This window comes from Microcebus murinus, chromosome 3 (assembly GCF_040939455.1).
Source record: "Microcebus murinus isolate Inina chromosome 3, M.murinus_Inina_mat1.0, whole genome shotgun sequence".
Lineage (NCBI taxonomy): Eukaryota > Metazoa > Chordata > Mammalia > Primates > Cheirogaleidae > Microcebus > Microcebus murinus.
In genome coordinates, this window is record NC_134106.1 from 85,893,558 (window position 1) to 85,921,162 (window position 27,605).

Genomic DNA, 27,605 nt, shown 5'->3' on the forward strand with positions numbered 1-27,605 from the left:
CTGGGTAAAGTACATAGGATCTCTCTGTATTGTTTCTTAGAACTGCATGTGAATTTACAGTGATCTCAAAATAAAATATTTCATTTAAAAATGCATATTTTCCCAAAATGTCAACAGCTTCTTCCCACCTATGCCCCATTGAAAATTTTATCAATTTATAATGCCAGTGTAATTTTCCCAGATAATTCCTGATTTTTACTGAATCCCTTAAGGGAGGTGATTTTACCCTATTCACTTTTATGTTCCAATATCTATTAATAATGCCTAGCATATATTAGGTGCTCAATAAGTAAATGAGCTGGAGTAAATATGAATGTTCTTATTTTCACATTAAGAATTAGAGATTGGAAATTTAAAAGATGTACTCATAGGGTGCAAAGCCAACTGGGAGGAGCTGGAGATGAATTCTAGTAACGTGACTCCAAGGATAATGGTTTTTCACTTGGAGTGCTTGGTGCTTTGGACTAAATTGTTCCGTTACCAGTTCCACCTTATTAAAACGTGTGAAAGAGCCACATGTTGTCACTGGTCTATGTTGATTGAATATTACAAATGGGAAACAGCACACGTAGAGGTTGAGTGCGTTGAGTCTGGAGCTAAATTGTCTGCACTCAAATCCCAGCTTCTTATCTGGTGGCAGTTGCCTGACTTCTCTCTGCTCCATGTGTGAAATGAAGATGATAGTAGTTACTCATCTTGCATGGTTGTCATAGTGTTAAACAAGTTACTATGTGTAAAACTTTTAGAACAGTGCCCAGCACATTAAGAACTCTTTGTGTTTACCATTATTATATATGTTTTTTTATTACTAAAAATGGAGAAGTAAAGACTTCCTTACTAAATGTGAAAATGTAAGAACTACTTTAGCTCACAGGCTGTACAAAAGCAGGCACAGGCTCGTTTGGCCTCTGGGCCTTATTTTGCCCACAGTCTTATATCTAGGTTTTCAGTCTAGATCATTGTTAATTCATAAGAGGATTTGTAAGATGGTGATATTCTAATTGTTATTAATATTTAAGCCATTTCATATCTTAGCTGCAGTACTTCTAAAAAGAGAAGTACTACTGACTGTTCAGTAATCTGATCATACAATTTGACAGATTACAGATGACTTTTATGTTTGTTATAGTGTAATCCGATCTAGTCACCTACTCAATAATATGCGTATTGCCTTCTATACCACTTTTATATAATAGTGTATATAGAATCTGTGCTTTAAAAAGTACATTGTCCATGATGTCTACATGATCCTTTACTTTCGTATGGTTTTCAAAGTGCTTCAAAATTAGAGTTGGGGTGCCACCTTTTCCCACTTGAACTAGTGATTTTCCCTTGCTCTCAGGCTGTCTCCCTGTTGTTATATTAGCTCCTCTGGTTTGCATGGCATCCATACTTCCTGGAAGTCTACTGGAGTGGGAATAACTTCCTACTCACATAAAGTGATCCCTGTACATTTGGTGATTGTTACTCCATTCAGGGAGGAAGTTAATGTTTGATTCATTTAGACATGAACCAGCAGAGCCTAGCTATCTATTCTCTAGAAAACTTGTCTTTAATCCGGGTGACCCTTTTGTTAAGGTAGTGGTATAAATAGTTCTATGTTAAAATGTAGAGTTCATTGAAAGCTATGGAAGGAAAATAAAAGGAAAATAATCTCTAAAGGGCAAAGTTACTTATGGAGACTTGAAGACCACCTGTAAATCATTTGGTTGTTAATGGTGTCTATATATTTTAAATTTTTTTCTTTTTTTTTTTTAAATCCTTTCAGATGATTAATAGTGTTCAAACTTTTTGAAGGAGAATAAAGTTTCTCTTAACAATGCATGTGTTTGAATTATAATATTTTTCATTTCAGTAATTGTCTCTCAGACTATAATTGTGTCCCTGTGACCCAATTATGGGTCACATAGTCTGTGGCTGAGGAAAAAATGACTGGTAAAGAATTCTGATTTCATTGCAAGAAGAAAGGATGATGGAGTTCATTAAATGGAGTTGTGGTTGAAGTTAAATTTAAATTGAATATAAATTTTGAATAGTTTTTCCCTGACCCTATGGGTTACAAAGTAGCAGTTAGACTTTGACTTTAACTCAAGACTGGTGTGCTTCCATACTTAATGATAGTGTAGTTAAACTTTAAGGTGCTGGGAAGTAGGCCAAGTCATATTTCAGGGTACTGGATGACCAGGCAGGACATCTTTGGGAATAGCCTGTGCTTTCTATACTTCACTGAAGAACAGTGTAGGGCAGAGGTCACATTTGATGTCTTTCCTTTTCAAACTCTTAGAACATGATGGCAAGAGTATCTCCAGCACAGGTTAGCTTCCCAACTGCTGGCTCAAAGAGGTTGGACACCCTCTTGCGTTGTAGTTCTCTCAGACCTAAGCTTACGAGACATGCAGAAAGAGTCAGGTAAACATGACATGTGCTAAGCTGGTAATTATCCAGAATGGGCCATTGGCAATTTGACTTACATCTTCTATCCAGTTTAACTTTATTCTTTGTCCTACAAACTAAAGCATATAAATATAGGTTAAAATTTAGCCTGGCTCCTCAGGTTTGTGTTTGTGTTGAACACCTCTCTCTCTTATACTAATGGGAAGTTTTAGAGCAAGACAAATATTCATCCACTACTCTCCAGTTTTGTCATTCAGAGAGTGTGTAGGGAAATGATGCTCAAAATATCAGTTAAGGTCATCGCCTTAGAATATGTTGGTTCCCTTGGGTTTTAATGGGTTGCTGTCAGAGTAGTTCTTTCTTTGAAATACAATATAGACTTTGTCAGAGTGAAGGATGTTTTAGGGAATACAAAGTAGTTTTCCATAGAATCTAGAGGTGGAGTGATTCATCCATCAAATGAGCAGTCTTTTGTTTTAGAAATGTGGGTAGTGATATTTTTATAATAGTCATAAAACCATGGTAAACATTGCTAGAAGCTGGTTTTTCTCTTTTTAACAATGAGTCCAGGAAAGTAAGAGCTTTGTGACTAGCTCTGTGGAATCTGGGAAGTTGTGTTTGTACTTAGCCCATTTCAAGTCATATATATATGACTGAGGATAATCATGAAAAAAATGTGGTTAAAATTTTTGAAAAGATTTATGTGTAGGACAGTAGGTTATCTTATTTATAAGATGACCCAGAATTACAATACTGTAACTTTGGGGTGGATGTGAGGGTAATTTCTGAAATATTAATAATTTAATGGTTTCTGGACTTAATGTGCTTTTTCATTTTTTTTTAATTCCGGCTAACCCACATCAGGAAATGAGGACATTTTTTTGTTTTTTGGACCTTTGCCAAATCTGTACAAAGCATAAAACATCTGCAGATGTCTGTTTAAGGCAGCCGCTTTATGCTTTGCAATAGAATGTTTTAACCATGAATATGTGTATGTTTTATACTGTATGAAAACTACTTTATTTTAGATTTGGGTTTTCTAGTACTTGTCAGGTGCTTTCCCTTTGGGAGTGGTATTCAGACCACAAGAGACATTGATGAAGTATAAAAAGTGATGCTTAATTTTACTTAATTTTAATACAAAGCTCTCTATTGAGTTTGACAAACACAAAAAAGGTCCAGTTATTCCTCAAAATTTCAGAGGTCAGTCTTTTTCCCAGTGGGTCATTTTTGAGACCGTGGGAACAGACTTAAAAAGAAGAGTTTTCCAAACTTGAGCCCTTTTGATTTTTAAAAGGAAGAAAGAAAAAAAACCCCACATCTCTTTTTGATGATGTGCTTGGTCAGTTAAAATGCTTTCTATGAAGGAAGTTGTGGTGATAGTTTCTGGAATATGGAGGGTGATGGGAACTCCCAAGGATGTAAAGCTTGGGAACTTTTTAGAAATGAAGTTTTATTTTGCTCTGTCATGGTTAATTATGCTTTCCAGGATAACACTTTGCTAGAGATTAGCTGCACAAATAGGATGAAGTCAAAATGTAAGGTTGGATTTTTTAGATAAATTTTGGTAAGAGGTTAAGTTTTAAGAAGTTAGCTTTTTTCTACAAAATGCTTTTTATGCTTTTTGAAGTATTTATGTATCCCACACTCATGTATCAATACATGGCACATAATAGGCCTCAGTAAATATTTGTCAAATGAATAATGATGCAATACATTTAATTTGGTCTATACGGTTTTTTGTTTGGTTCAGTGAAGTATATTTCTTTCAATATTGCTACAAAATAGTATATGGATAGATGCTAGTAAGGTACCTTTCAGTTGGCATTAAATTAGACTTGGATTATTTCAATAATAATTTTAGTAATACTGTATGTATTTCTTAGGGCGTCAACGCAGGAATAGTTATTTTTTTTTTTTTTTTTTTTTTTTTTGGAGACAGAGTCTCGCTTTGTTGTCCAGGCTAGAGTGAGTGCCGTGGCGTCAGCCTAGCTCACAGCAACCTCAAACTCCTGGGCTGCAGTGATCCTTCTGCCTCAGCCTCCCGAGTAGCTGGGACTACAGGCATGCGCCACTATGCCCGGCTAATTTTTTTATATATATATCAGTTGGCCAATTAATTTCTTTCTATTTATAGTAGAGACGGGGTCTCGCTCTTGCTCAGGCTGGTTTTGAACTCCTGACCTTGAGCAATCCACCCACCTCGGCCTCCCAAGAGCTAGGATTACAGGCGTGAGCCACAGCGCCCGGCCAGGAATAGTTATTTGACATAGGAAGATGCTATAGTCTAGATAAATGAAGCTTTCAGGTGATTGGTGGGTTCAATCTCTTAGATCAAATATTAACTTCTTTTACTTTCCATATTAATATATAGCTTCAATATTATTGATCAGAATTCCAGGTGGAATTCTTTTGGTAAAATGAACAGAGTTGTCCTGAAGTTTCTTGGGAAGAATAAACGGGAAAGAATAACAAAAAGCTAATTATTAGAAGGAAGGGCAAATTGATAAAATCTATCAGTAAAAGAATTTGGCAGTTTATATCAAGTCTGAAATGATTTATAATTTGCAATGCACAATTTCCACTTCTGTTAATCAAACCTAAGAATGTGTAGAGAAAACTTGGTGTGAAAAGATTTTGGCAGCTTTATTTATGCTAGCAGAAAGTTAGAAATTGCATAAATAATAATAGAAGATTGTTTAAAATGCGTGATGATATTCTAAAACAGTGAAATTATGCGATATTTAAAATGATACTTATTAAAGCTTTATAATATTACATCATGATCATTTTTCATTGTTAATAAGAAAAGCAGTATATGAAATTATAAATATGGTATGATTATGACTTTATAATATTTAAGCATAAAATGGCTAGGAATAATAAAAAGTGCTTTTTTTAAAACACAGCTTTATTGAAGTGCAATGAACATACCATAAAACTCACCTGTTGTAAGTGTAAAAGGTTTTTTAAATATATTTATAGAATTGTACAGTCATAACAATGCTGTTTGAAAAATATTTCTATCACCCCCAAAATTTATTCTTCCATGTCTCTCACCCTCAGTCCTAGGCAAACAATGATTTGCTTTCTATTGAATAAATCTGGCTTTTCTGGACATTCCGTATACAAAGAATTATGTGTAATGTAGTCTTTAGCATTTGACTTCTTTTACTTGCCATAATGTTTTTGAGGTTCTACCATGTTGTAGCTTTTATCAATAGTTCCTTTATATTGTTGAGTAGTATTCTGCTGTACAGATATACCACATTTTCTTAATTCAGTCACAAGTTAATGGACATTTGAATTCCATGTCTAATGAAAAAATAAAGCTAGTTTAATCAAGTGGGCCCTGAATGTACCTGAGCATCAGAAATCACTGCTTGCACTGATAGGCTGTTAAGGGAAACCATCAGAAGAGTTATAATTCATGTGAGCCTCATCCTTCCAATGAGAGAATATGCTGCTACTTTCTATTGGACCTCCCTGCTTTCCCAGACACACTTTGTAAGGTTCAACCTGCCCAAGTGCAGCCTGACTGAGTAAATTCCTTCTGAAGGAGCCCTTTCTGGGCTCACGGCCATTTAAGTGCTTTTAACTTTTGGTTCTTTTTAAAAATCATTGCTCCATGATTGAAGCAAATGGCCCATGTTAACTATTATATAAATGTAGAGAGCCAGTTGAGGACAGTGGCTAATAGTTGGCAGGATTCAATGGGGGCCATAATAGAGGCTTTGTCAGCAGTGGAATCTGGGCTAAAGTTTCTCTGAGGCAAGACTCAGGATCATGAAATCCCAAAATGTTAGAGGAGACTCAGAGAACTATCCAGTTCTCTTTCATTACAAATAATGACAGTTTGCATTGACGTTACAATTTTGTGGTGGTGTCCCTGCTCAGAAAGACAATCCCTCACTCTGTAAACCATACTGATTTGTGTCATAACCTGCTAAGGAACAGGAAATTCCAAATTGCAGGCTAGTGCAGATCCATCCCAGCCTTCCCAGAATCTCGTGGGACCTGACTTCGGGCCGCACACCACCAGAACTGCTGCCAAGGACTCTGATGCTCATTTATGGTATGTGGAGGAGTCACGAGCCAAATCCCTTTCAATCAGAATGGGCAGAATTTGTCAGAATTACAGAGGCTTCTGGAACTTGGAGAAACCGGAGAATACTCTTGCACCACTCTGAGAACTTAGAGTGATAGTGACAAACATTTGTGTAGTGTTTCAAAGACTTTTCTCCAAGGCCATTTTATTTAATCCCCACAACCTTTATAGATAGGTGTGATTATCATCATTCTCTTCAGATGAACAAACTGAGCCTCAGGAAATGCTTGTCTAGGCATGTAGCTGGTTAGTAAAGTGGCGGAGCTGAGATTGAGACTTCAGTCCTGGAATTTCAAATCCAGTGCACTTCTTATGGCTTTAAACTTTCTCTGGGAAATCCATGCGGTGGTGGGGATCATGATCTTTTTTTTTTTTTTTTATTTTTTTTTATTTTTTTATTTTTTCTTTTAACATTAGGCATACAAGCTAAATGGGATCATGATCTTTGACCTGGTTATTGTGAAACCACGGAAATTGCCAGGTGTTTACAGGGTTTCACCAGCTTCTGAGGTAAGGATAGAAGAGGTGAGGGAGGAACGACAGCTCTGGGTATGGCCAGATGGTATTGAGATCCTGTGGAAAATCCGGAGATGCTATTGCTTATTTCCTGTGTATTCTCTTGATACTCACTGCCCTTCCTTCTTCTTCAGAATGAGCCAGGCCAACTCACGACTCTACTTCATGCCTCTAGAATCTACACTCTGATTCCCAAGGACCTCTCACTTCCTCCTTCAGATTTTAGCATGGAGTCCCTTTGATTAGTGTTGATGGAGGATAGTCTTTCTCTGAAGAAGTGTATCATCTTTTATTCTGGAGGTAAAAACCGTTATACAGATGGGGTGATAAAATACAAGAGACTCTTGATGGCTTGCCATTACAACTAGAGTACATTATTTATCACCATTGATTATTTTGCCAAACATTTTGTGTAAAAAGCTTCTTAGTTTTTGGATGCCTCAGGATAATTTGTCACCTACATTACTCAACATTGTGGCATTGCAGCTGAGAGGATTGTGCTGGCCTCTCAACTCTGGAGCCCAGTTGGCAGCCAGCCTGACCAAACACGCAATGTAATGATCTCAGGGGGTGGCCAGACACGCAGGTAGCTGGAGGAGATGAGTTTATGCTAGTTTGACTTTTGGTTTTTAAAATTGCTTACAGCTGAAAGCTTCCTAATATACTCAGCCCTGGAAATGGATGCTCTGTTCACAAGATGTTGTATATGCTGATCCTCCTGTAAAATGTGTTTTTTCAGATGCTTCTACCTTTTTCTCCTAGACTTGCGAATTATGTTTTTACCCTGTGGTGATCATTAAATCGTTCATATGAAGGTTGGCATAGGGAGAGGAAAGCTATGAGAGAAGAAAGCGGAATTGGGAGACTGCCCTGAGAGAGGGCAAGCTTGCACTGAGAAGGTGTTGTACGCCACGCTGTGGAGTATGCCCGCAAGGCTGCAGAGTCGCCTAGGCAGTAGAGCCCATGGCTGGAGTGCTGATTTGTGCTTTGCCTCTAATTTGGTGTTTGTACCTCAGTTTCCTCTTCTGTAAAATTAAAATAATAATAATAATAATCAAATAGTGGAGGTGAATTAGAAATGCTTTGAAAACCTGACTCTTTTTCCCCCAGTTTAATTCTCCCAATTGTTTTCCCCTCCCTTTTTTGATTGTGGTAAAGTATAAATAACATACAATTTACCATTTTAATTATTTTTAAGTTACAATTCAATGGCATTAAGTTCATATTCACAATGTTCAACCATCACCCCTATTTATTTCTAGAACTTTTTCATCTTGTCAAACAGCAACTCTGTACCTGTTAAACAGTAACTCCCATTTTCCCTTGTCCCCAGCCCCTGGTCACCTCAATTCTACTTTCTGTCTATATAAATTTGCCTATTCTGGTTGCCTCATATAAGTGGGATCATATACATTTATACTTTTGTGTCTGACTTACTTTACTCGGCATAATGTCCTCAAGGTTCATCCATGTTGTAGCATGTGTCAGAAGTGTGTTCCATTTTATGGCTAACTAATGTGTATGTCCATTGTATGTGTATATTACATTTGTTTATCCATTTATCTGCTAATGGGGTTATTTTCTCCTTTCAGCTATTGTGAGTAATACTGCTATTGAACACTGGTATACAAGTGTCTGTTTTAGTTCTTGCTTTTATTTCTTTTGGGGTATATACCTAGGAGTGGAATTGCTGGATCATATGGTAATTCTGTGTTTAACTCTTTGAGAAATTGCCAAACTGTTGAAAATTGAAGAAAAGGATATTTTTCGACTCACTTTTTCAAGTGAGTTGTTATTTATATATTCAGAAATATATTGGAAGATGGACTTATGCTTTTTTTTCTTGAGACTATAGTTTCTCACTGATAGAGAGGACATGGTAATTTTAACTTGGGACTTCTGAACTGATCCTTGTATAGCACACTGACCATCATATCAGATTTGTATTTTATCCTCCTTAATCAAAATAGAGGAATAGATACATTCTATAAGTTAAAGCTTCAAAGATTTGAGTGAAAATGATTCATGAGGTAGTTAATGTCAACTTTGTGTATGTGTTTCAGAACAAATTGGTTTATTTTTACTAATAAGCACAATGACATCTTTATGATCTATGAAAAACAAATGGCTGAAAGTATGAAGAAGAAAATACAGATATAAAATACAAGATCTTACAGTTCTGTTAATACTTTCTAGCAAACAGAAATGACCTTGGACTATTTGATACCTAAAAAATTATAAGTATAGGATTTTGAAGAAAGCATTTGTGTGAATTCTTGTTATAATATCTCTGAAATATACTAGATTTAAATCATAGATTTAAAATTGATTGCCCTTTCTTTTCTCAAAATTGTAGGATTGGTTCTGTCAGCTTACCAGAGGATGTGTACATTTTTTATAGCACTCAAAATGCCTTTGCTGTGCTGACATTTCTCATCCTTTTTAAAAATGTGAGTTAGTGAGGCCAGGCACAGTGGCTCATGCCTATAATCCTAGCACTCTGGGAGGCTGAAGCGGAAGGATTGCTTGAGCTCAGAAGTTCGAGACCAGCCTGAGCAAGAGTGAGACCCCGTCTCTACTAAAAATAAAAAAAGTTAGCCAGGCATCATGGTCCATGCCTATAGTCCCAGCTACTTGGGAGGCTGAGGCAGGAGGATCACTTGAGCCCAGAAGTGAGCTACGATGACACCACTACACTCTACCTGGGACGACAAGTGAGATTCTGTCTCCAAAAAAAAGGCAGGGGGTGGGAGGGAGTCAAATTGACATAGTCTATAGAGTGTACTGGAGACAAATATCCTTTTACATTAACTTTGAAAAGACTTTTTTTTTTTTTTTTTTTTTTTTGAGACAGAGTCTCACTTTTGTTGCCCAGGCTAGAGTGAGTGCCATGGCGTCAGCCTGGCTCACAGCAACCTCAATCTCCGGGGCTCAGCGATCCTCCTGCCTCAGCCTCCCGAGTAGCTGGGACTACAGGCATGCGCCACCATGCCCGGCTAATTTTTTCTCTATATATTAGTTGGCCAATTAATTTCTTTTGTATTTATAGTAGAGACGGGGTCTCGCTCTTGCTCAGGCTGGTTTCGAACTCCTGACCTCGAGCAATCCGCCCGCCTCGGCTTCCCAGAGAGCTAGGATTACAGGCGTGAGCCACCGCGCCCGGCCTGAAAAGACTTTTAAGAACTTATTTAAAGGTAGGAAAATAACACTGCAGAAACTCTGCCAAGGTGTCTAAAGCAGCATCTGATTCCCATTCTCAGCATTGATTGAGAAGGTAGCTAAACATCACTTCCAAGAAATTATTCTCTTTGGAATAATTTATATACCCATAGACATTGGCTTTAATTCAGAGTGTGCATGTAAAGCCTCTTCAGAAAGCTATGATGATAGTAATCATGGTAATCTTTGACATCTATGTTTATTAGAAATGCTAGTCTGCAGAATGTGGGATTTGGTTCCTGAGAATTTTTAAATGTCTTCAGCAACATTAAAACACCTCAAATAAATTCTAAAATGTGTTATTCTAGAATAATTTACATTACATGTAATTGAAAAAGTCTCTTTTTATTTTTTAGTCTGCAAATATGGGATGATTTTAATTGCCTATGGTATGTAATTACTTATGTTCCATATGAGTAAGAAAATAAAACTTTCTAATTGTCATTGTATAGCTATCTTTCACTTCCAAAAACTGTTAATTGTATATTGCAAAACGTGTTAGTTTTGTATTATATTAGAAACAACTTTATAATTCTGAAAGGGCATGATAGAAATCTGGTCTCTTTATAGGGATCACATTCTTCACATTTAAAAGAAATTTTTCTTGATATTTTCAAACATGCTATTACCTTCCACCTTCAAAACCTGTGTGAACTTGGACATATTCTTTCTTTCGATGTGGTTGCTCTCTCTCTCTTCAGTGTGTATCAGTGCTTATGGGAAGTTTGTGGAGTGTATATGTGTGGGTGGGGGCATGTGTCCTTTTATGATATTTTCAGTGAGTTGATCAGCATTTAACCAAACAGGCAAACAGTTATAAAGTGGTTTGACACTAAATCAGCTTTGAAAACCGTTATCTGACAGTCATTAATTCTACAAATATTTATGCCAGGGACTGTTGTAGGTGCTGGGGATTTAGCAGTGAACAAATAGAGCCCCGCCCCCATCACCCGCCTCCATCCCCACCACCACTGAGTCCTTGGCCCTCTTCATTTCCTGCCCTGGGGAAGAAGTGGTAGAGAATGCCTCCCTGGGGCCCTCGGAGGGGGCAGTTGTTCAACTCCGTGTTCCCAGGGCCAGCAGAGGTCCAGGCACAGAGTGGGCATCCACGAGTTACTTGTCGAATGAGTAGGTAAGTGAGTGTATGGTGAGGTTGCCATCACCTCTCTTCTGGACTGTCATATTGGCTTCCTAACTAGTCTGCCTGCTCTCCTTCTTGTCCTCCCCTCCTGGGTCTATTTTTAACACAGCTGACGAAGTGATCTTGTTAAAACTCAAAGTCACATCCTGTCCGTCTTGCTTGGAGCCCTCCAATGGTTCTCCATTTTACCGAGAAGAAAAGCTGTAGTCTTTGTGAGACCTGTAAGGCCCCACAGTACCAGTACAGTCTGGGCTCCTGGTACCCTCTGGCCTCATCTCCTACAGGTCTGTCTTCCCTCATTCATTATCTTCAGCCACATCTGCCCCCAGCTTCTTTTTTTTTTCTTTTTCCCCCAGCTGCTTTTGACACTCACCAGCCATGCTCTCTTCCCAGAGCCTTTCATCAGCTGTTGGTCTGCCCAGAGACAGCCACGGGGCTCATTCCTTCACCTCCTGTGGGTCTTTTCTCAAAGGAATCCTCCTATATCCCTAGCTGCCCTAGTAGAAATTGCAACCCTCTCACTCTCACACTCCTGATCACCCTTCGCTGCTTGCTTTTCTCTTGACATTTAGAAGATAAGTGTCTGTCTGTTCACTGCTAAACACAAACACATACCTTGGATTGATGGATGGATGGATTTAAATTTTGTTGTCACCTGTCTCTTCATACCATAAGCAACACCAAGACAAAAGATTTTTCTGTTTTGTTCATTGTATCCATAACAGTTGGAAGAGCGCCTATTAGTGCACTCAGTATTTGTCGAATTAATAAAAACTCCTTGACCGATGTTTCTGCCTGAAAGATAGCTTTTGTAGGGCCAGAATGATGCCTTTTTTGTGTCTGTATGTGTTTTGATAAATGACCGTTGGTTTTGTCACACACTGTAGCTCAGTGCTAATTAGTCTGATTCAGGTTCCAGCTAGACAACAGAAAGGTTGATCCCCCATCTTTCCTAATAAACCTAGTAGTTCAGTAAGAAAAAAAAAAAAAAACAGCAGCTGCATTTGTCATTTGGCTGCAAAATGCAAATACAAGTACAGACCTCACTCTCTGTGGAGTTGGTATTTGTCAGTTACCTTCTGGGGACACTCACTCTGTTGATATTTTGTCTTTAGCTGTTGCAAATTGGAGGGTGTGGCTCAGATCCAGAGGGAATGGTGCTGACAGGGTAAATGTTAGATGTTTGCTCTAAAGACTCACGTGATACCAGATCATAGAAGCACCCTTGGCTGGTCCTGCACATCTTTATGTCACTTGCTCCAGACATCCTAATCCCCTCGCCATCAAACTCCTCAGTGGGGTTGTCCCTGAGGAAGAGCTTCATTGCATTTTATTCTCTGAGGTGTACTTATCATTGAGGGGAAAATGAGAAGATTGGACAGAATAGAAGAGCTCCATACTTCCTAATCTTTGGGTGAAAGAAATTTTGACAATTTGCTGGTTTAGATGTATACAGTCTTTGTGATTAGATATAGTAGTGTTTGGGAGCCTGAGTGTTGTGTTTGATCAGACCTTTTGCAATCTGTTTAGTTTGTTAGCATCTTGGTCTGACACAGTGTATCTTTATAAGCGCCCTATGAAGTAGGTACTCTTATTAGCCCATTTTACAGATGAGCAAACTGAGTTTTAGAGAGGTTTAGTAACATGATCAAGCTCACATGGTAAATTAATAACCTGTGTAAGAGTTCTCCAGAGAGGCAGAACCAAATGCAATGTGTGTACATACACACGCATACCCACACACACCCCTACCTCCTTTTATTGCACTTTGAAGATACTGCATGTGTTACAAATTGAAGGTTTGTGGCAACCCTATATCAAGTAAGTCTGTTGGCACCATTTGTCCAACAGCATGTGCTCACTTTATGTCTCTGTGTCACATTTTGGTAATTCACAAAATATTTTAAACCTTTTCATTATTATTATATCTGTTATGGTGATATGTGATCAGTGATCTTTCATGTTACTGTTGTCATTGTTTTGGGACACTGCAAACTGTGCCTATTTCAGATGGTGAACTGGATTGATACATGTGTGTGTGTTCTGACTGCTCTATGAACTGGCCACTCACCAGTCTCTCCCCCTCTCTTTGGGTCTTCCCATTGCCTGAGTCACAACAAAATTGAAATTAGGCTAACTAATAACTGCGCAGTGGCCTCTAAATGTTCAGGTGAAAGGAAGAGTTGCATGTCTCACTTTAAATAAAAAACTAGAAATGATTAAATTTAGCGAGGAAAGCATATTGAAAGCCGAGACAGGCCAAATCTAGGCCTCTTCTGCCAAACAGCCAAATTGTGAAGGCAAAGGAAAGGCTCTTTAAAGGAAATTAAAAGTGTAGCTCTGGTGAACACACACTGTAAAACAGCCTTACTGCTGAAAGGGAGAAAGTTTGAGAGGTCTGGACAGAAGATCAAACCAGCCACAAGATTCCCTTAAGGCAAAGCCTCATCCAGAGCAAGTCTCTAACTCTCTTCAGTTCTGTGAAAGCTGAGAGAAGTGAAGAAGCTGCAGAAGAAGAGTTTGAAGCTAGCATATATTTGTTTATGAGGTTTAAGGAATGAAGTCATTTCCATAACATAAAAGTACAAGGTGAAGCAGCAAGTGCTGATATAGAAGCTACAACAAGATACCCAGAAGACCTAGCTAAGATCATTGATCAAGGTGGCTACATCATTCAACAGATTTATAATGTAAACAAAACATCCTTCTATTGGAAGGAGATGCTATCTAGGACTTTAATAGCTTGAGAAAAGTCCATGCCTGGTTTCAAAAGCCAGGCTGACTCTCTTATTAGGGGCTAATGCAGCTGGTGACTTTAAGTTGAAGCTAATGTTCATTTATTATTCTGAAAATCCCAGGGCCCTTAAGAATTATGCTAAATGTACTCTGCCTATAATCTGTAAATGGAACAAAGATATTCCTGGATGACAGCACATCTGTTTACAGCATAGTTTACTGAATATTTTAAACCCATTGTTGAAACCTACTGTGCAGAAAAAGTAGATTTCTTTCAAAACATTACTGCCCCTTGACAATGTACCTAGTGACCTAAGAGCTCTGATGGAGATATACAAGGAGATTGATGTTGTTTTCATGCAGCTAATATAACATTCATTCTGCCACTTTGGATCAAGGAGTAATTTCAATTTTCAAGTCTTTTTTTTTTTTTTTTTCCATTTTCAGTTGGCCAATTAACGTTTTTTTTTTTTTTTTATTTTTAGTAGAGACGGGGTCTCGGCTCTTGCTCAGGCTGGTCTTGAACTTCTGAGCTCCAACGATCCACCCGCCTCGGCCTCCCAAAGAGCTAGGATTACAGGTGTGAGCCACAGCGCCCGGCCAATTTTCAAGTCTTTTTATTCAAGAAATTAATTTCATAAGGTTGTAACTGCCATAGATAGTGATTTCTCACATGGATCTGGGCAGAGTAAATTGAAAACTGTCAGGAGAGGATTCACTGTTCTAGAGGTCGTTAAGAACATTCATGATTCTTAGGAGGAGGTCAGAATATCACCATTAACAGGAGTTTGGAAGAAATTGGGTCCAACCCTCGTGGATGACTTTGAGGGGCGCTCAGGACTTCAGTGGAGGAAGTAACTGTAGATGTGGTAGAAATAGCAAGAGAACCAGAATGAGAGGTGGAGCCTAAGATATGGCTGAATTGCTGCAATCTTATAAGACATTAACAAATGAGGAGTTGCTTCTTAAGGATAAACAAAGAAAGTTATTTCTTGAAGTGAAATCTATTCCCGGTGAAGATGCTGTGAACGACAGTTTCCATAAGGAAATAACAAAAGATTTAGAATATTACATAAACTTGGTTGATAAAGCAGCAGCAGGGCCTGAGAAAATTGATTACAATTTTGAAAGAAGTTCTGTGCCTAAAATGCTGTCAGACAGCATCACGTGCTACAGAGAAATGGATCAGTTTGGTAGACTTCATTGTTGTCTTATTTTAAGAAATTGTCACAGCCAACTCATCCTTCAGCAACCACCACCCTGATCAATCAGCAGCCATCAACATTGAGGCAAGACCCTTCACCAGGAAAAAGATTATGACTTGTGTTAGCATTTTTTTTAGCAATAAAGTATTTTTTTAAATAAGGTATGTACTTTGTGTTTTTTAGACATAATGCTATTACACACTTAATATACTATAGGATTATGCAGACATAACTTTTGTATGTACTGGGAAACCAAAAAATTCATGTGACTTCCTTTATTGTGATATTTGCTTCATTGTGTTGGTCTGGAACCAAGCCCACGATATCTCTGAGGTATACTGGTATATGGATAAATAGAGAGAGAGATTTCAAGGAATTGACTCACAGCAGTATAGAGGTTGGTAAGTTTAAGATCCACAGGGTAGGGCCCAGTCTCAAGACTCAGGGGAGAGCCAGTGCTGCACTTCAAGTCCCAAGGTCATCAGCTGGCATAATCCAAACTAAGTCTTGCTTCCCAGTCACTTTTACCCTTATGCTTTGCTTCTTCTCAGGTAAACCTGTTAGCTCAGTGCTTGGCACATTGAGATTGAGCATACAATTAAGATTGAACATACAATTAAGTTCCAAAAGAATAGTTGAAGTGGAATATATATAAAGTTGCTATAACTATGTTATCATGTTAGGGGTAAAGCCGAATTTAGAGTTGTCAAAAAGAAGTGAGGGAATGATGTCATATTAAAAAAATAAGGGTGTGGATAACACAGTGTAACCTAAAGGAACCTGTTTGTTGTAGTGATCCATAATGAACACTTTGTGCTGTAGTCCCTCTACCCCAGGGATAGAGGGAGGGAATGGGGCTAGAGCTCTGTTCCAGCTCCTTAAAAGAAACTCATAATTTCAGGAAGTATGTGTACTGGACAAGATCTCTGAGCTTTCTCCAAGTCCATTTATGTCAAAACTGAGCTGACCTCTGGAATACTTGATTCTCTCAACCCAACCTTATTACTCATGGGTACTGTTAAAAGCCACGAGGTAACATTTTTTTCTTTCTTGAATACCTTGTCTACATCCCATAGGGTATTTGAAATGGAATACGTGTAAGTTTGCTACAGTATGTTGTCATGTTAGGACATAGCCAAGGTGATACAGTTTCTGGGAAATTTACTAAAGCAGATACTTTACAATTTGATAGGAACAAAGATTTCTGATAAAGTATGATTGACACATAATTTAGTCATTTAGTAATCATAGATGGTGGTAAGTAACTCTTTTCTATCTTAGTTGGAGTAAGAAGTAAATTATCTTAAACAGTATCATGAGTTAGAGTTAAAATTCTGTCTTGAAAAACAACTGAATATTAAAATGAATGCTTAATGAGGGAATAAACCTATTTAAAAGGTAGGTGGGGGATTAGATGACCTATTAAATCAGTCTTTGGAAATGTAAATTATAAATATAAAATTGTTTTTCTTGATCCTATCTGATCATTTAATTGACCCTTGAGACACTGTCCTTATGGTCTGTTTTATATGTCGTACTCTTGTCTTAGTCCATTACTGCTGCAGTAACAAAATACCACAGACTAGGTAATTTTTAAATAACAGAAATTTATTTCTCACAGTTCTGAAGGCTGTAAAGTCCAAGAACAAGGCACAAGCATTTTTGATGTCTAATGAGGGTCCAGTCTCTACTTCTGAGATGGTGCCTTGAATGCTACGTCTTTACATGTCAGAAGGCAAAAGGGGCTAGATAGTTTCCTTCAACCCTTTTATAGGGCACTAATCCCATCCATGAGGCCAGAGCCCTTATGGCCTAATCACCTCCTAAAGGCCCCACTTCTTAATACTGTTACATTAGGGATTAAGTTTCAACATGAATTTTAGAGAAGACACAAACATTCAAACCATAGCAGCCCCCTTTTGAGATTTGTTTTTATGCCGTTGGTTATATTTTCCATGTTGCTTAAGCTCTGTCTCATGTCTATTTGCAGTAAAATGAAGCGTTTCACAGTTTTTCAGCCTCCACCACTTACTTTGAGGTCTGGGCATGTTAGGCCACTTCTCTGCTTTGCTTTCCTCATCTGCAAAGTGGGGATTATAGTCCTACCTACTTTACTTTCTGGGAGGATTAAATGTGGATTCCATTCCCATTGAATTGCCTAGAGCAATACAAGATTCAGTAAGCCTTTAATTCCTGTTTGGTGCTTTGATGAAGGTGATGTATTGAGGTAATCCCCAGGGAAAGGAATCCATCTGTGAGTGTCTTCTATGTCAGCAGTTCTCATCTACTCTTCGGATCATTTTTAAGATATATATTATTTATACCCTCATTTATATAGATGAGGGAACTGCCTCCCAGAGGGTGAATTGCCCAGGGCCACACAGTAAGTGGCAGAGCTGATAGGGTTTCAAACCTGTGTCTATAAAACTCTAACCCATACTCTTGCAAGTATATTATGCTGGTTTTTTAAAAAAAATTAAGGTGAAAAAAGAAAACGCACATCTCAAAAGTTTACCATTTTAAGCATTTTTAAGTATATAGTTCCATAGCGTTTAGTGTCATAAAACAGTTCTCCAGAGCTTTTTCATCTTACAGAACTGAAGCTCTGTACCAGTTAAGTTGAATAACAATTCCCTCTTTGCCTCCAGCTCCTGATAATCACCATTCTACTTTGTTTTCTCCACATCAACTGGATAATGTGCCGCCAAGGTTGGAGAGGCACATCTCACACATGAGCATAAAAGCTCAATTATCACACTTATGAAGTACCAAAGTATCCTCTACTTTCTGTGTCTATAAATTCAACTATAGCAGATCCTCTAAAGTCGTCTTTTCATTCACCATAATTTCGTTATAATGTTGATGAGGAAACAAATTGATTCCTGGCTAGAGCCACAGTCTATGTGAAGTTTGCATATTCCTCCCATGTCTTCATGGGTTTTCTCCAGGTACTGCAGTTTCCTCCCACATCCCAAAGATGTGCACATTAGGTTAATTGATGTGTCTAAATTGTCCCAGTCTGAGTGAATGTGGGTGTGTATGTGAGTGCATCCTACGATGGGATGTCCCCTGTCCAAGGTTGGTTCCTGCCTTGCAGCCTGAGCTGCCAGCATTGGCTTTAGCCACCCACAACCCTGAACTAGAATAATTGAGTTGGAAAATGAATAAATGAATGTAAATTATTGCAAAATAAAAATTCATAAAGTATATATTAATCATACAAATGTATGACAACAAACGATGTGATACAAAAGTCCTCAGCTAGCCTGCCATGTTATTGTTTGTTTTTGAACTTTATGGTGGTAAGAGGTGCCCCTTACAATTTTCTCTTTGCAAATATTTATTCCTTTTTTTAATACACAACCAATACGACTGCCGTCACTCACCGATTCATCAAAAATTGGGTAAATAATTATCTCATTTGTTTTTATTAATCTTTCTTAAATGTATATATAGCTCACATTTATTTTACTATTTAGTATTAGAACTGTGTTTTGGGTCTTTATTTAAAGTTTGACGATGTTTGCCATAGGAACTTAACTCTTATTTATGTCAATTAGCCTATGGTACAATTGGTTTCATTATATGTCCTTTCTCTTAAAGTCACAATTTCCAAGAACCAATTGATAACATTGAATGAGGATTTACTATACTTTAGATACCTCATATTGGTGAAATCATACAGTATTTGTCCTTTCGTGACTGGCTTATTTCACTTAGCATAATATCCTCAAGGTTCATCCAGGTTGTAATTTATGACAGGATTTCCTTCCTTTTTAAGGCTGCATAGTATTCCATTGTTATGCACACCACATTTTGTTATCCATTCATCTGTTGATGGATACTTGAGTTGCTTTCACCTCTTGGCTATTATGAGTAGTGCTGCTGTGAACATGGGTGTACAAGTAATTCTTCAAGACCCTGCTTTACATTATTTTGGATATATACCAAGAAGTAGGATTGCTGGATCAAATGGTAGTTCTGTCATTAATATTTTGAAGAACAACCATGCTATTTTCCATAGCAACCACACCATTTTTATAGTCCTACCAACAATGCACAAGGTTTCGGTTTCTCCACATCCCCACTTGTTATTATCTGTTGTTTTATTTTGTTTTGTTTTGATAGTAGCCATCCTGATGGGTGTGAGGTGATATCTCATTGTGGTCTTGATTTGCATTTCTCTGATGATTCGTGATGTTGAGCAGCTTTTTATATGTTTGTGGGCTGTATATCATCTTTGGAAAATAGCTATTCAAGTCATTTGCCCATTTTTAATGTTTTTCATTTGAGTTACAGGAGTTATTTATGTATCCTGGATATTAAAGCCTTATTAGATACGTGATTTGCAAATAATTTCTCCCATCGTATAGTTTGCCTTTTCACACTGATGTGTCCTTCGATGCACAAAGGCTTCCAGTTTGATGTAGTCCCATTTATCTATTGTTGCTTTTGTTGCCTGTGCTTTTAGTGTCATATCCAAGAAATCATTACCCATTCCAATGTCATGCAGCTTTCCCTTATGTTTTCTTCCAGGAATTTCATGGTTTGGGGTCTTACGTTTAGGTCTTTAATCCATTTTTAGTTGATTTTTGTATATGATTCATTCTTTTGCGTGTGGCCATCCTGTTTTCCCAGCACCATTTGTTGAAGAGACTGTCCTTTCCCATCATGCCGTTTTTAATGGTAAAGGAGAGAGAGTGATGAGAGGGCACAGACATTTATTTTTGGGGAAAAGTAATACTAAAGGGTTTTTTAGCTTGTTTGCCACTACTAAATGGAGAAAGGTATATGTAAAACTTTGCTAGTATGATATATTCACAAGAATTATGGAGAACTTGGAAAAGGAGGAGGAAGAGGAGAAAAAAAAGAATAACTGAGAACTTGTTTTCTAGACCCAGAGGGAGTTTTATTATTTATGTTTGTGTGGGGAAAGCAAATCAAGACATTATAGTAGTACTGTAGTCTCTTTGGCTATGAAGAGACCAACTTTCCAGAAGTTGCTGGCAGGTTGGTGGTGGGGGAGGAAACTAATGAGGCCCTGAATTCCCACAAGCAAACAAACAGAGAAGAGAAAGAAAGCCATCCAGAGAAATTGTAGTCTGTATGGTGTGATGGCTTAATTCACAGAGGGTGCGTGGCCGTGCTGGGGAGGCAGCACAGAACAGGAGCAGTGGGCAGGGGAGAGCTCCGCCCGTGGTCAGCAGCGCTGAGAGTGGGCTGAGCGGCAGCCTTGAGGAAGAGGGACCAGACTGAAGGTACTGGCTCTGCAGTCCTGTGGTGGAGGGGCAGGGAGGCAAAGACCACTCCTCCTTCCCTGCAGTGTTAGCCCTCAGCCAGCTAGAAAAGTTCAGAAAAACTTAGTCTGTAGCTAGCTTTCAGCTAGGTAATTGAATATATATATGTGTGTGTAGATAGATAGATAGATAGATAGATAGATAGATAGATAGATAGATAGATAGATAGATAGATAGCTTTCCTAATATGGTGACATTTCTCAGAGTTACTTAAAAACATTTCAAATGTCTGAGTCTCCTGTTAAAGTCTCTGTCTGGACTTTAATCTGGGGTATAGAAATTCTGTTTGTATCTTTATTTCTTTTCCTTTCTGTAGCAAATATTATTAAGTATCTGTGTATATTGTTTATTGTGAGGGACATAAATGTTGTTTATCCTTCCCTCAAGAAGCTTGTAGTGTAGTAGAGAAACCAAAATGTTTATACATAATGGTAATTATTTTCCATAGCAATAGTAAGAGTGGTAATAACAAGACAAAAGCTTGTCTTTTTAGATTACCTCTAGAGGTTATCTACAGGGAGGAGAAAGATCTTTTTAAGGATGGAGAAACTGAGAGCTAAATAGTCTATAGACTTTACAGGTCTGGGTCCTCCGTCACATTACATCTTACATGGAAATAGCGAGAGGCTCCATGAAAGAGATTCTGTTAGTCACATTAGTGTGAATAGTGATTGTGGATGTTTTGAGTCGCATTCCACTATTGTTCCAATATGTTAGACATTCTCTTTGAGCTGTTTGCAAACAGAGAACATACCTATTTGAAAATAAACATGGATGTACTCATCTAAAATGGAACAAAAATAGTCTTATAAAAATGTTCTAATACCTTATATCGGAATAGCATTCTGTGGTGGGTGAACAAAGCAGTCTCATAGAATATATGAATACTATAAATGCATAAATGCTTATTAATGCAGTGATAGAAGTAGGAATAATAAGTGTTTTAGGCAATAAAACTAAACATTTAATCATTCTTTCAAGACTCACTTTGCAGTTTCTGACAATTTAGCACCTAATCCTATATGATAAGAAAATGCAGATGAAGGGGCATGGGCTTAATGATATTATTAGGAGAGCTATTTGATGCAGAGAGGAGGCAACTGAGAGACTGTCTTGAAATTTGTCTCATTCTGTACCACCTGCTCTTCTGGAGCTCTACCAGACCTGACAACAGCTGTCTCCAGGCCAGGAACCGAGGACTCTTATGTTTTACAAAGGGTGGGTAAGGGGATGTTCTGTTGGAAAATGTAAATTCAGTGTAATAGTGGCAAAAATGTAATAAAAAATACACAATGAATACATATTGTGCTTATCTGGTTGTATTATGGATGACCTGTTACAAAGCCACTAGAAAAGGTATTTTGAAAGAGGATTTGAAGAACTGAGCTTTTTTTATCATGGAATTTATATCCTAACCCTAACTTTGTATCCACATCTTTTGTCTTACTTTTCTCCTTTGCCTTCCCTTCATTGAAATATAGTTGACATGTAATAAGCTGCTCAGATTGTATAAGTTTTGACTCATGACATTGTCACCACAATCAAGAAAACATGGCCGGGCGCGGTGGCTCACGCCTGTAATCCTAGCACTCTGGGAGGCCGAGGCGGGTGGATTGCTCGAGGTCAGGAGTTCAAAACCAGCCTGAGCAAGAGCGAGACCCGTCTCTACCATAAATAGAAAAGAAAATTCAAACTTTTTAAACAGGGTAAAATAAAAAAAAAATAAAAAAAAAAAAAAAAGAAAAGAAATTAATTGGCCAACTAATATATATAGAAAAAATTAGCCGGGCATGGTAGCGCATGCCTGTAGTCCCAGCTACTTGGGAGGCTGAGGCAGGAAGATTGCTTGAGTCCAGGAGTTTGAGGTTGCTGTGAGCTAGGCTGATGCCATGGCACTCACTCTAGCCTGGGTAACAAAGCGAGACTCTGTCTCCAAAAAAAAAAAAAAAGAAAAAGAAAAGAAAACAAACATATCCTCTCTCTCTCTTGGTCTCTGGGATTCTTGCCTTTGAAGTGTTTGAGAAAGCATTCTGAGAAACAGTGTTTTAGGGAATTCTCTTACATTCTGGAACTGGCCTAGATAGATCTAATTCCCTGAGCCAAGTCCTGACCATTAAACCTGCCTCCCCACCCACCTCTCATCCATGTCTCTTTCATCCTAGAATCCACATAAATTACAGTTCTGAATTTGTAGTGTGAGTTAGCTTTGCTGGTGCTCTGCAGCTTTCTGGGCCACGTTGGACTTGAGTATAGGTTTGGCCAGTGCTTCCTTCCCACACTCAAGTGAAGAATGAGGATTTTTAAAAAAGAATTTCTAGTCTATTATGAAGTAATACTTCTGTAAAAGACATTTAAAATGAGTTATTAGAAAAATGAAAAAAAAGGCATATGAATATAAATCCTAATTGTTTTCTCTTTAGATTCAGCAGATATAAAATTCCTCTGTCAAATTGGTAAGTTTCTAAATATCTATTCTTAATTTCTGCTCTGATTCCATTACAGATTTACAACAAAATCTTGTGACTCATGGGCCCTATTGAGTGACACTGACCAGCAGTCCTGCTTCTCCCATGTTTTTCCTACTGGGTGCAGTGATCTTTGGCCATGCTTTTAGAGTTTCCTGCTTGAAACGTTCTGCAACTTTTGGCCAGTCATTTTGGTTTAAGAAATGAAACCAGCAGTTGTTGAGTACTTATGATATGCCAGCATTTTTATTTTTTATTTCTAGGTAATCCTTAAACAGCCTTACAAAGTAAGTAATACTAGCTCCAGTGCAGGGATGAATTATTAATAACGCACAGGTATTCCGTATTAACAAATACTGCTGAATGCCTGGTAGAGACCAGGTATGAGCTGGGCTCTGGGGATACAGCAGGAGACAGAGCTGACAGAATTCTCTGTCCTCATGGCACTTACATCTTTGTTGGGGAGAAGGAAGACAAATCATAAACAAATAACTAACACATACAGTGTATTAGATGGTGTTAAACAGTGCAGAGAAGTAAATGAGAAGTAAATGAGAGAAGGGTATGGGGATAGTACACAAAGATTGCACATGAAAGTAGGGTGTTTGGAGAAGTGCTCTCGGAGGTGAGCCCAGATCTAAGGGGCTGAGGCAGAGGCAGTGAGCAGCAGAGGTACCTAGCTACACATGCTACCTAGCTAGTGAATGGCTGATAATAAATGTGGCTTTTTCTATTACACTTTACAGTCTTTATTTACTCCCCACGCTGCTGGTTTAAAAGATGCCTGAATCAAAAAAAAGGTGGAAATCAGTCTGGGGACGGGAAGGTTCGATTTATGTGTGGTAGGGAAACAGACTGCAAGTCCGCTCTTGATGTGGATTTTGCTTTTGATTAGGTCTGGATATTTTCCAAGGCTCTGAATATTGTTTTCCTAACAGTACAAAGTACATCAGTTTTGTAATTGAGTTTCCATTTTTAAGTGGATGAAATTTCTCTAGGGGACGTGGAAAGCTAGACAAAATCAGGGAAAGGATTTTTAAAAGAGAAGAGATTAAAGCTTTGGAAAGAAGGCATTGCTTTTGTTTAAGTACTTTGAAGTTAAGGATTGTATAAGTCATTCTCTGCTATGAATGGCCTGGTACTTAGAGACAGCTGTCTTAGCATTTGACAGCAGCCTTTGCTGGGGTTCTTTTCTCATCTGCCTGCTCTCTGCTGCCCAAGACTTCCCTTCTGCAGACTCCAACAGCTCTCACCCAAACCCTTCACTTGAAGCCCTGGCCACAGAACCTCTGGCTGTCCCTCTGCCCTCTCACCTCCTCCACCAGGATTGAGTTGAGAGGACATGGAGTTGGGATGATGACTGTTTATGAGCAGCAGGTATTCTAGTCTCATTTGAGCTTGGATACCACGTGATGATGGTAGGGCAGGTATTCTTGTACCTGTTGTACAGATGAGAAACATGAAGCTCAGAAATATTAAATGATTTGTCCAAGGTCATCATCTCCAGTAAACTAGTTTAGAGCCTTGAACCTAAGTCTTTGATTCCTGTGTCCCCTGACTGCTGCTACTCCATCTCCTTTTCAGCTACGTTTTGGATTAAGCAAGTTTTTGTGGGAAAGTCACAATTTTAGTATATGGAATGTATTGTATGGCTTCTATGGAAAATGTGTTCCAGAATTGTAAAGTTAATATAGATTCTGCTTCAAATTTTTGATAGTTGAGTTTGGGATTAATTAAATATTGTTTTGATTTTTACCATGTGTTATGAGTTTTTATGTTGAAATATAATAATTCATGTAAGTGTGTTTCCAAATTTGGCAGGATACTGTTACTGCTGTTCTTTGCTGTAGGTTGCATTCCTTGGTGACAAGCCTCAATACCCTTGGAGTTATCAATCATGTTAATAACTGCTCACGTGATTTTTTCCCCTGACTAGTTTGTTTTATTATTTATCACTTCCCCTCCAAGGTTGGGGGATGGAAATGAGATTTTTAAACCTGGGGGAATGTATTTTTTGATCCTCTTACAAACATATGTTTTTTAGAATATGAACTAACCATTCTTCAAAAAAATGAAAAACAGAAGTTAGCCAACTTGGTATTGATGACTGTGTGGTGAAATCTGAGTCCTCCCAGATTTAGCTTGAAATAGAGAAGAGTTTTTGCTGCCCTTAGGGCTTGGTAAGAACTCCAACGCAGCAGCAGGCAGAGACAGTACCTCTTTGTTCAGAGCTGTGTGGGCCATCCAAATGTTTTTGGCTCTTCCTTTTTCATCAGAGAACGGTCTCCTTGAAATTGATGTGGAGGCCCTTTTCCTCTGATGCAGTTCCTTACTTCAAATTCCCACATTTCTCACCATTTTGTTATGGTCAGGCTGTTGAACAGAGTGGGTCTGGATTGAGCATGGACATTTACAAGTGCAGGTTTGCTGCAGCCCTGCTTTTCCCCAGCTTCCTTTTAGGCACTGTTTATTTTTAATTCTTTAAAGAATTTTGTGTTTTGATTTGTAATGACTATTGCAGAAGTCAATCCTGAGTCATCAGGGTTGTTTAGTCTTTCTTCTTTTGTGTAGGTGTGAGCAGGTGGTAGTACTCATTTTTGATATTTGGATAACATACGATGTAGTATTCTTGATTGTGTAGCTGAAACCAAACCAAAAGAGGTTGCTAACAGGATAGAAAATACATTAAGATAATACTAATGGGCACACGTGCTTGCTCTTGCATCAGGAAATAGATGACTAGGCCAGGTTTGAAGTTTTTTTATGATTGATAGAGGAGACATAATAAGAGCAGAGGATTTGGTAGTGGGGAAAGTCCTGGTCTTGATGTTAATGTCAGTCTTATAGCAATGACAGTGGCTTATCATTTATTGTTTTTTCTTAATCATTTTAGCTCTGTTCTTTTTTTGTTGTTGTTTTTCGAGACAGTCTTGTTCTGTCTCCTGGACTAGAATGTTGAGTGCAGTGGTACCATCATAGCTCACTGCAACCTTGAATTCCTGGGCTCAAGTGATCCACCCGCATTGGTGTCCCGACTAGCTGGGACTACAGGCATGTGCCACCACGCCCGGCTGATTTTTAAAATTTTTTTCTAGAGACAGGGTCTTACTATGTTGCGCAGGCTGTTCTCAAACTCCTTGCCTCAAGAAGTCCTCCTGTCTTGGCCTCCCAAAGAGCAGGGATTACAGATGTGAGCCACTGCACCTGGCCATAGTCACCAATAATTTCAAATTATTATTCATTTCAACTTCTTTCTTCAATTATATTATTTTTAACAAAGTTTATCCTTAGCATTTGTACATGTAAAAACTTGTTTCATATATTTCGAATCTGTGTATCCATTCCTATTTTGTTATACTCTCTTTAAATGCAAGTACTTTTATTTTGAAATAGTGTTCACATGTTAAGCTTAATATAACATGGTGGTATTATAACCATATGGAGAAATGAATATCTATGATTTCCTCTACCCTTACTCTCTGAGAGTCCTTTAACTAGAAGGCTAATGCCTTAGCTGAACTCTTAAAAGCATTTAAGTATCATAAGCATGAGAATTGTTTATTTTAGCTCATGAAATGTAAATAATTCTTTAATCTAGTTTATAAGAAAAATGATATAGGGATATCCTTGCTTTGTTCATCAAGAATAAATTTAATCTTGAATTTCAGGGTATCATCCTGAATTCATTATCCCATATCACTTTTTGGTATGCATTTATGGGAGTTTGTAGGCAATTTCATGCCAAAGTATTCCAAAATCTGATTTTTTTGGAACGGGTTCAACTAACAGTCACTTTGAGGCGATTCAGAATTTTGTAACGAAAACATCTTATGTTTGAATTTCCACTTTTATGATTTCATTTTATCTTTTCCACAGCCCTGAGATTTAGACAGAATGGTTATTATCCATCTTTTATGGATGGTAAAGCTGAATATTAAGAATTTTACTGAACAAAGATGTCACAGTTAGTGAATGGTATGATTAAGCTATAATTTTACTTGTAATCAAAGTATCTTCTACCATTGTATGCATGTGAACTTATTACTAGCCCATAACTCGTTTTCAGATGTGTGAAATGTGTTTTTAAAAATTTTGTTGATATGTAAAATATAAAAGAGGGGCTAGGTGTAGTGGCTCATGCCTGTAATCCCAGCACTTTGGGTGGCTGAGGCAGGAGGACTGCTTGAGACCAGGAGTTTGAGACCAGTCTGAGCAACATAGTGAGACCCTGTCTCTATAAAAAATAAAAAAATAAAATACAGGCTGGGCATGGTGGCTCATGCCTGTAATCCTAGCACTCTGGGAGGCTGAGGCAGGAGGATTATTGAGCTCAGAAGTTCGAGACCAGCCTGAGCAAGAGTGAGACCCCATCTCTACTAAAAATAAAAAGAAATTATTTGGACAACTAAATATATATATATATATATATATATATATATATATATATATATATATATATAATTAGCTGGGCATGGTGGCACATGCCTGTAGTCCTAGCTGCTTGGGAGGCTCAGCAAGGAGGAT

The 27,605-nt window shown here is 38.0% G+C and overlaps 1 protein-coding gene and 1 pseudogene across 3 annotated transcripts in view; one reads left to right on the forward strand and one right to left on the reverse strand.

Moving 5' to 3' along the window:
• The window catches only part of LIMS1 (LIM zinc finger domain containing 1), a 134,912-nt gene that overhangs the window by 17,811 nt on the left and 89,496 nt on the right, over positions 1–27,605 (forward strand). The window contains exon 1 of one of the 3 annotated variants that reach the window (XM_076001080.1): positions 5,977–6,469. The exons of 1 other annotated variant lie outside the window; for it this stretch is intronic. Coding sequence is in view for 1 of the 2 variants with exons in the window: in XM_076001077.1 (XP_075857192.1) it covers positions 11,260–11,369 (110 nt within the window). In the remaining variant the exon portion in view is untranslated. Of the gene's footprint in view, positions 1–5,976; positions 6,470–11,221; positions 11,370–27,605 lie in introns of those variants that run through there. One more of the 3 variants, XM_076001077.1, reaches the window with a different exon arrangement.
• On the reverse strand, positions 18,003–18,096 carry LOC142870405 (uncharacterized; annotated as a pseudogene).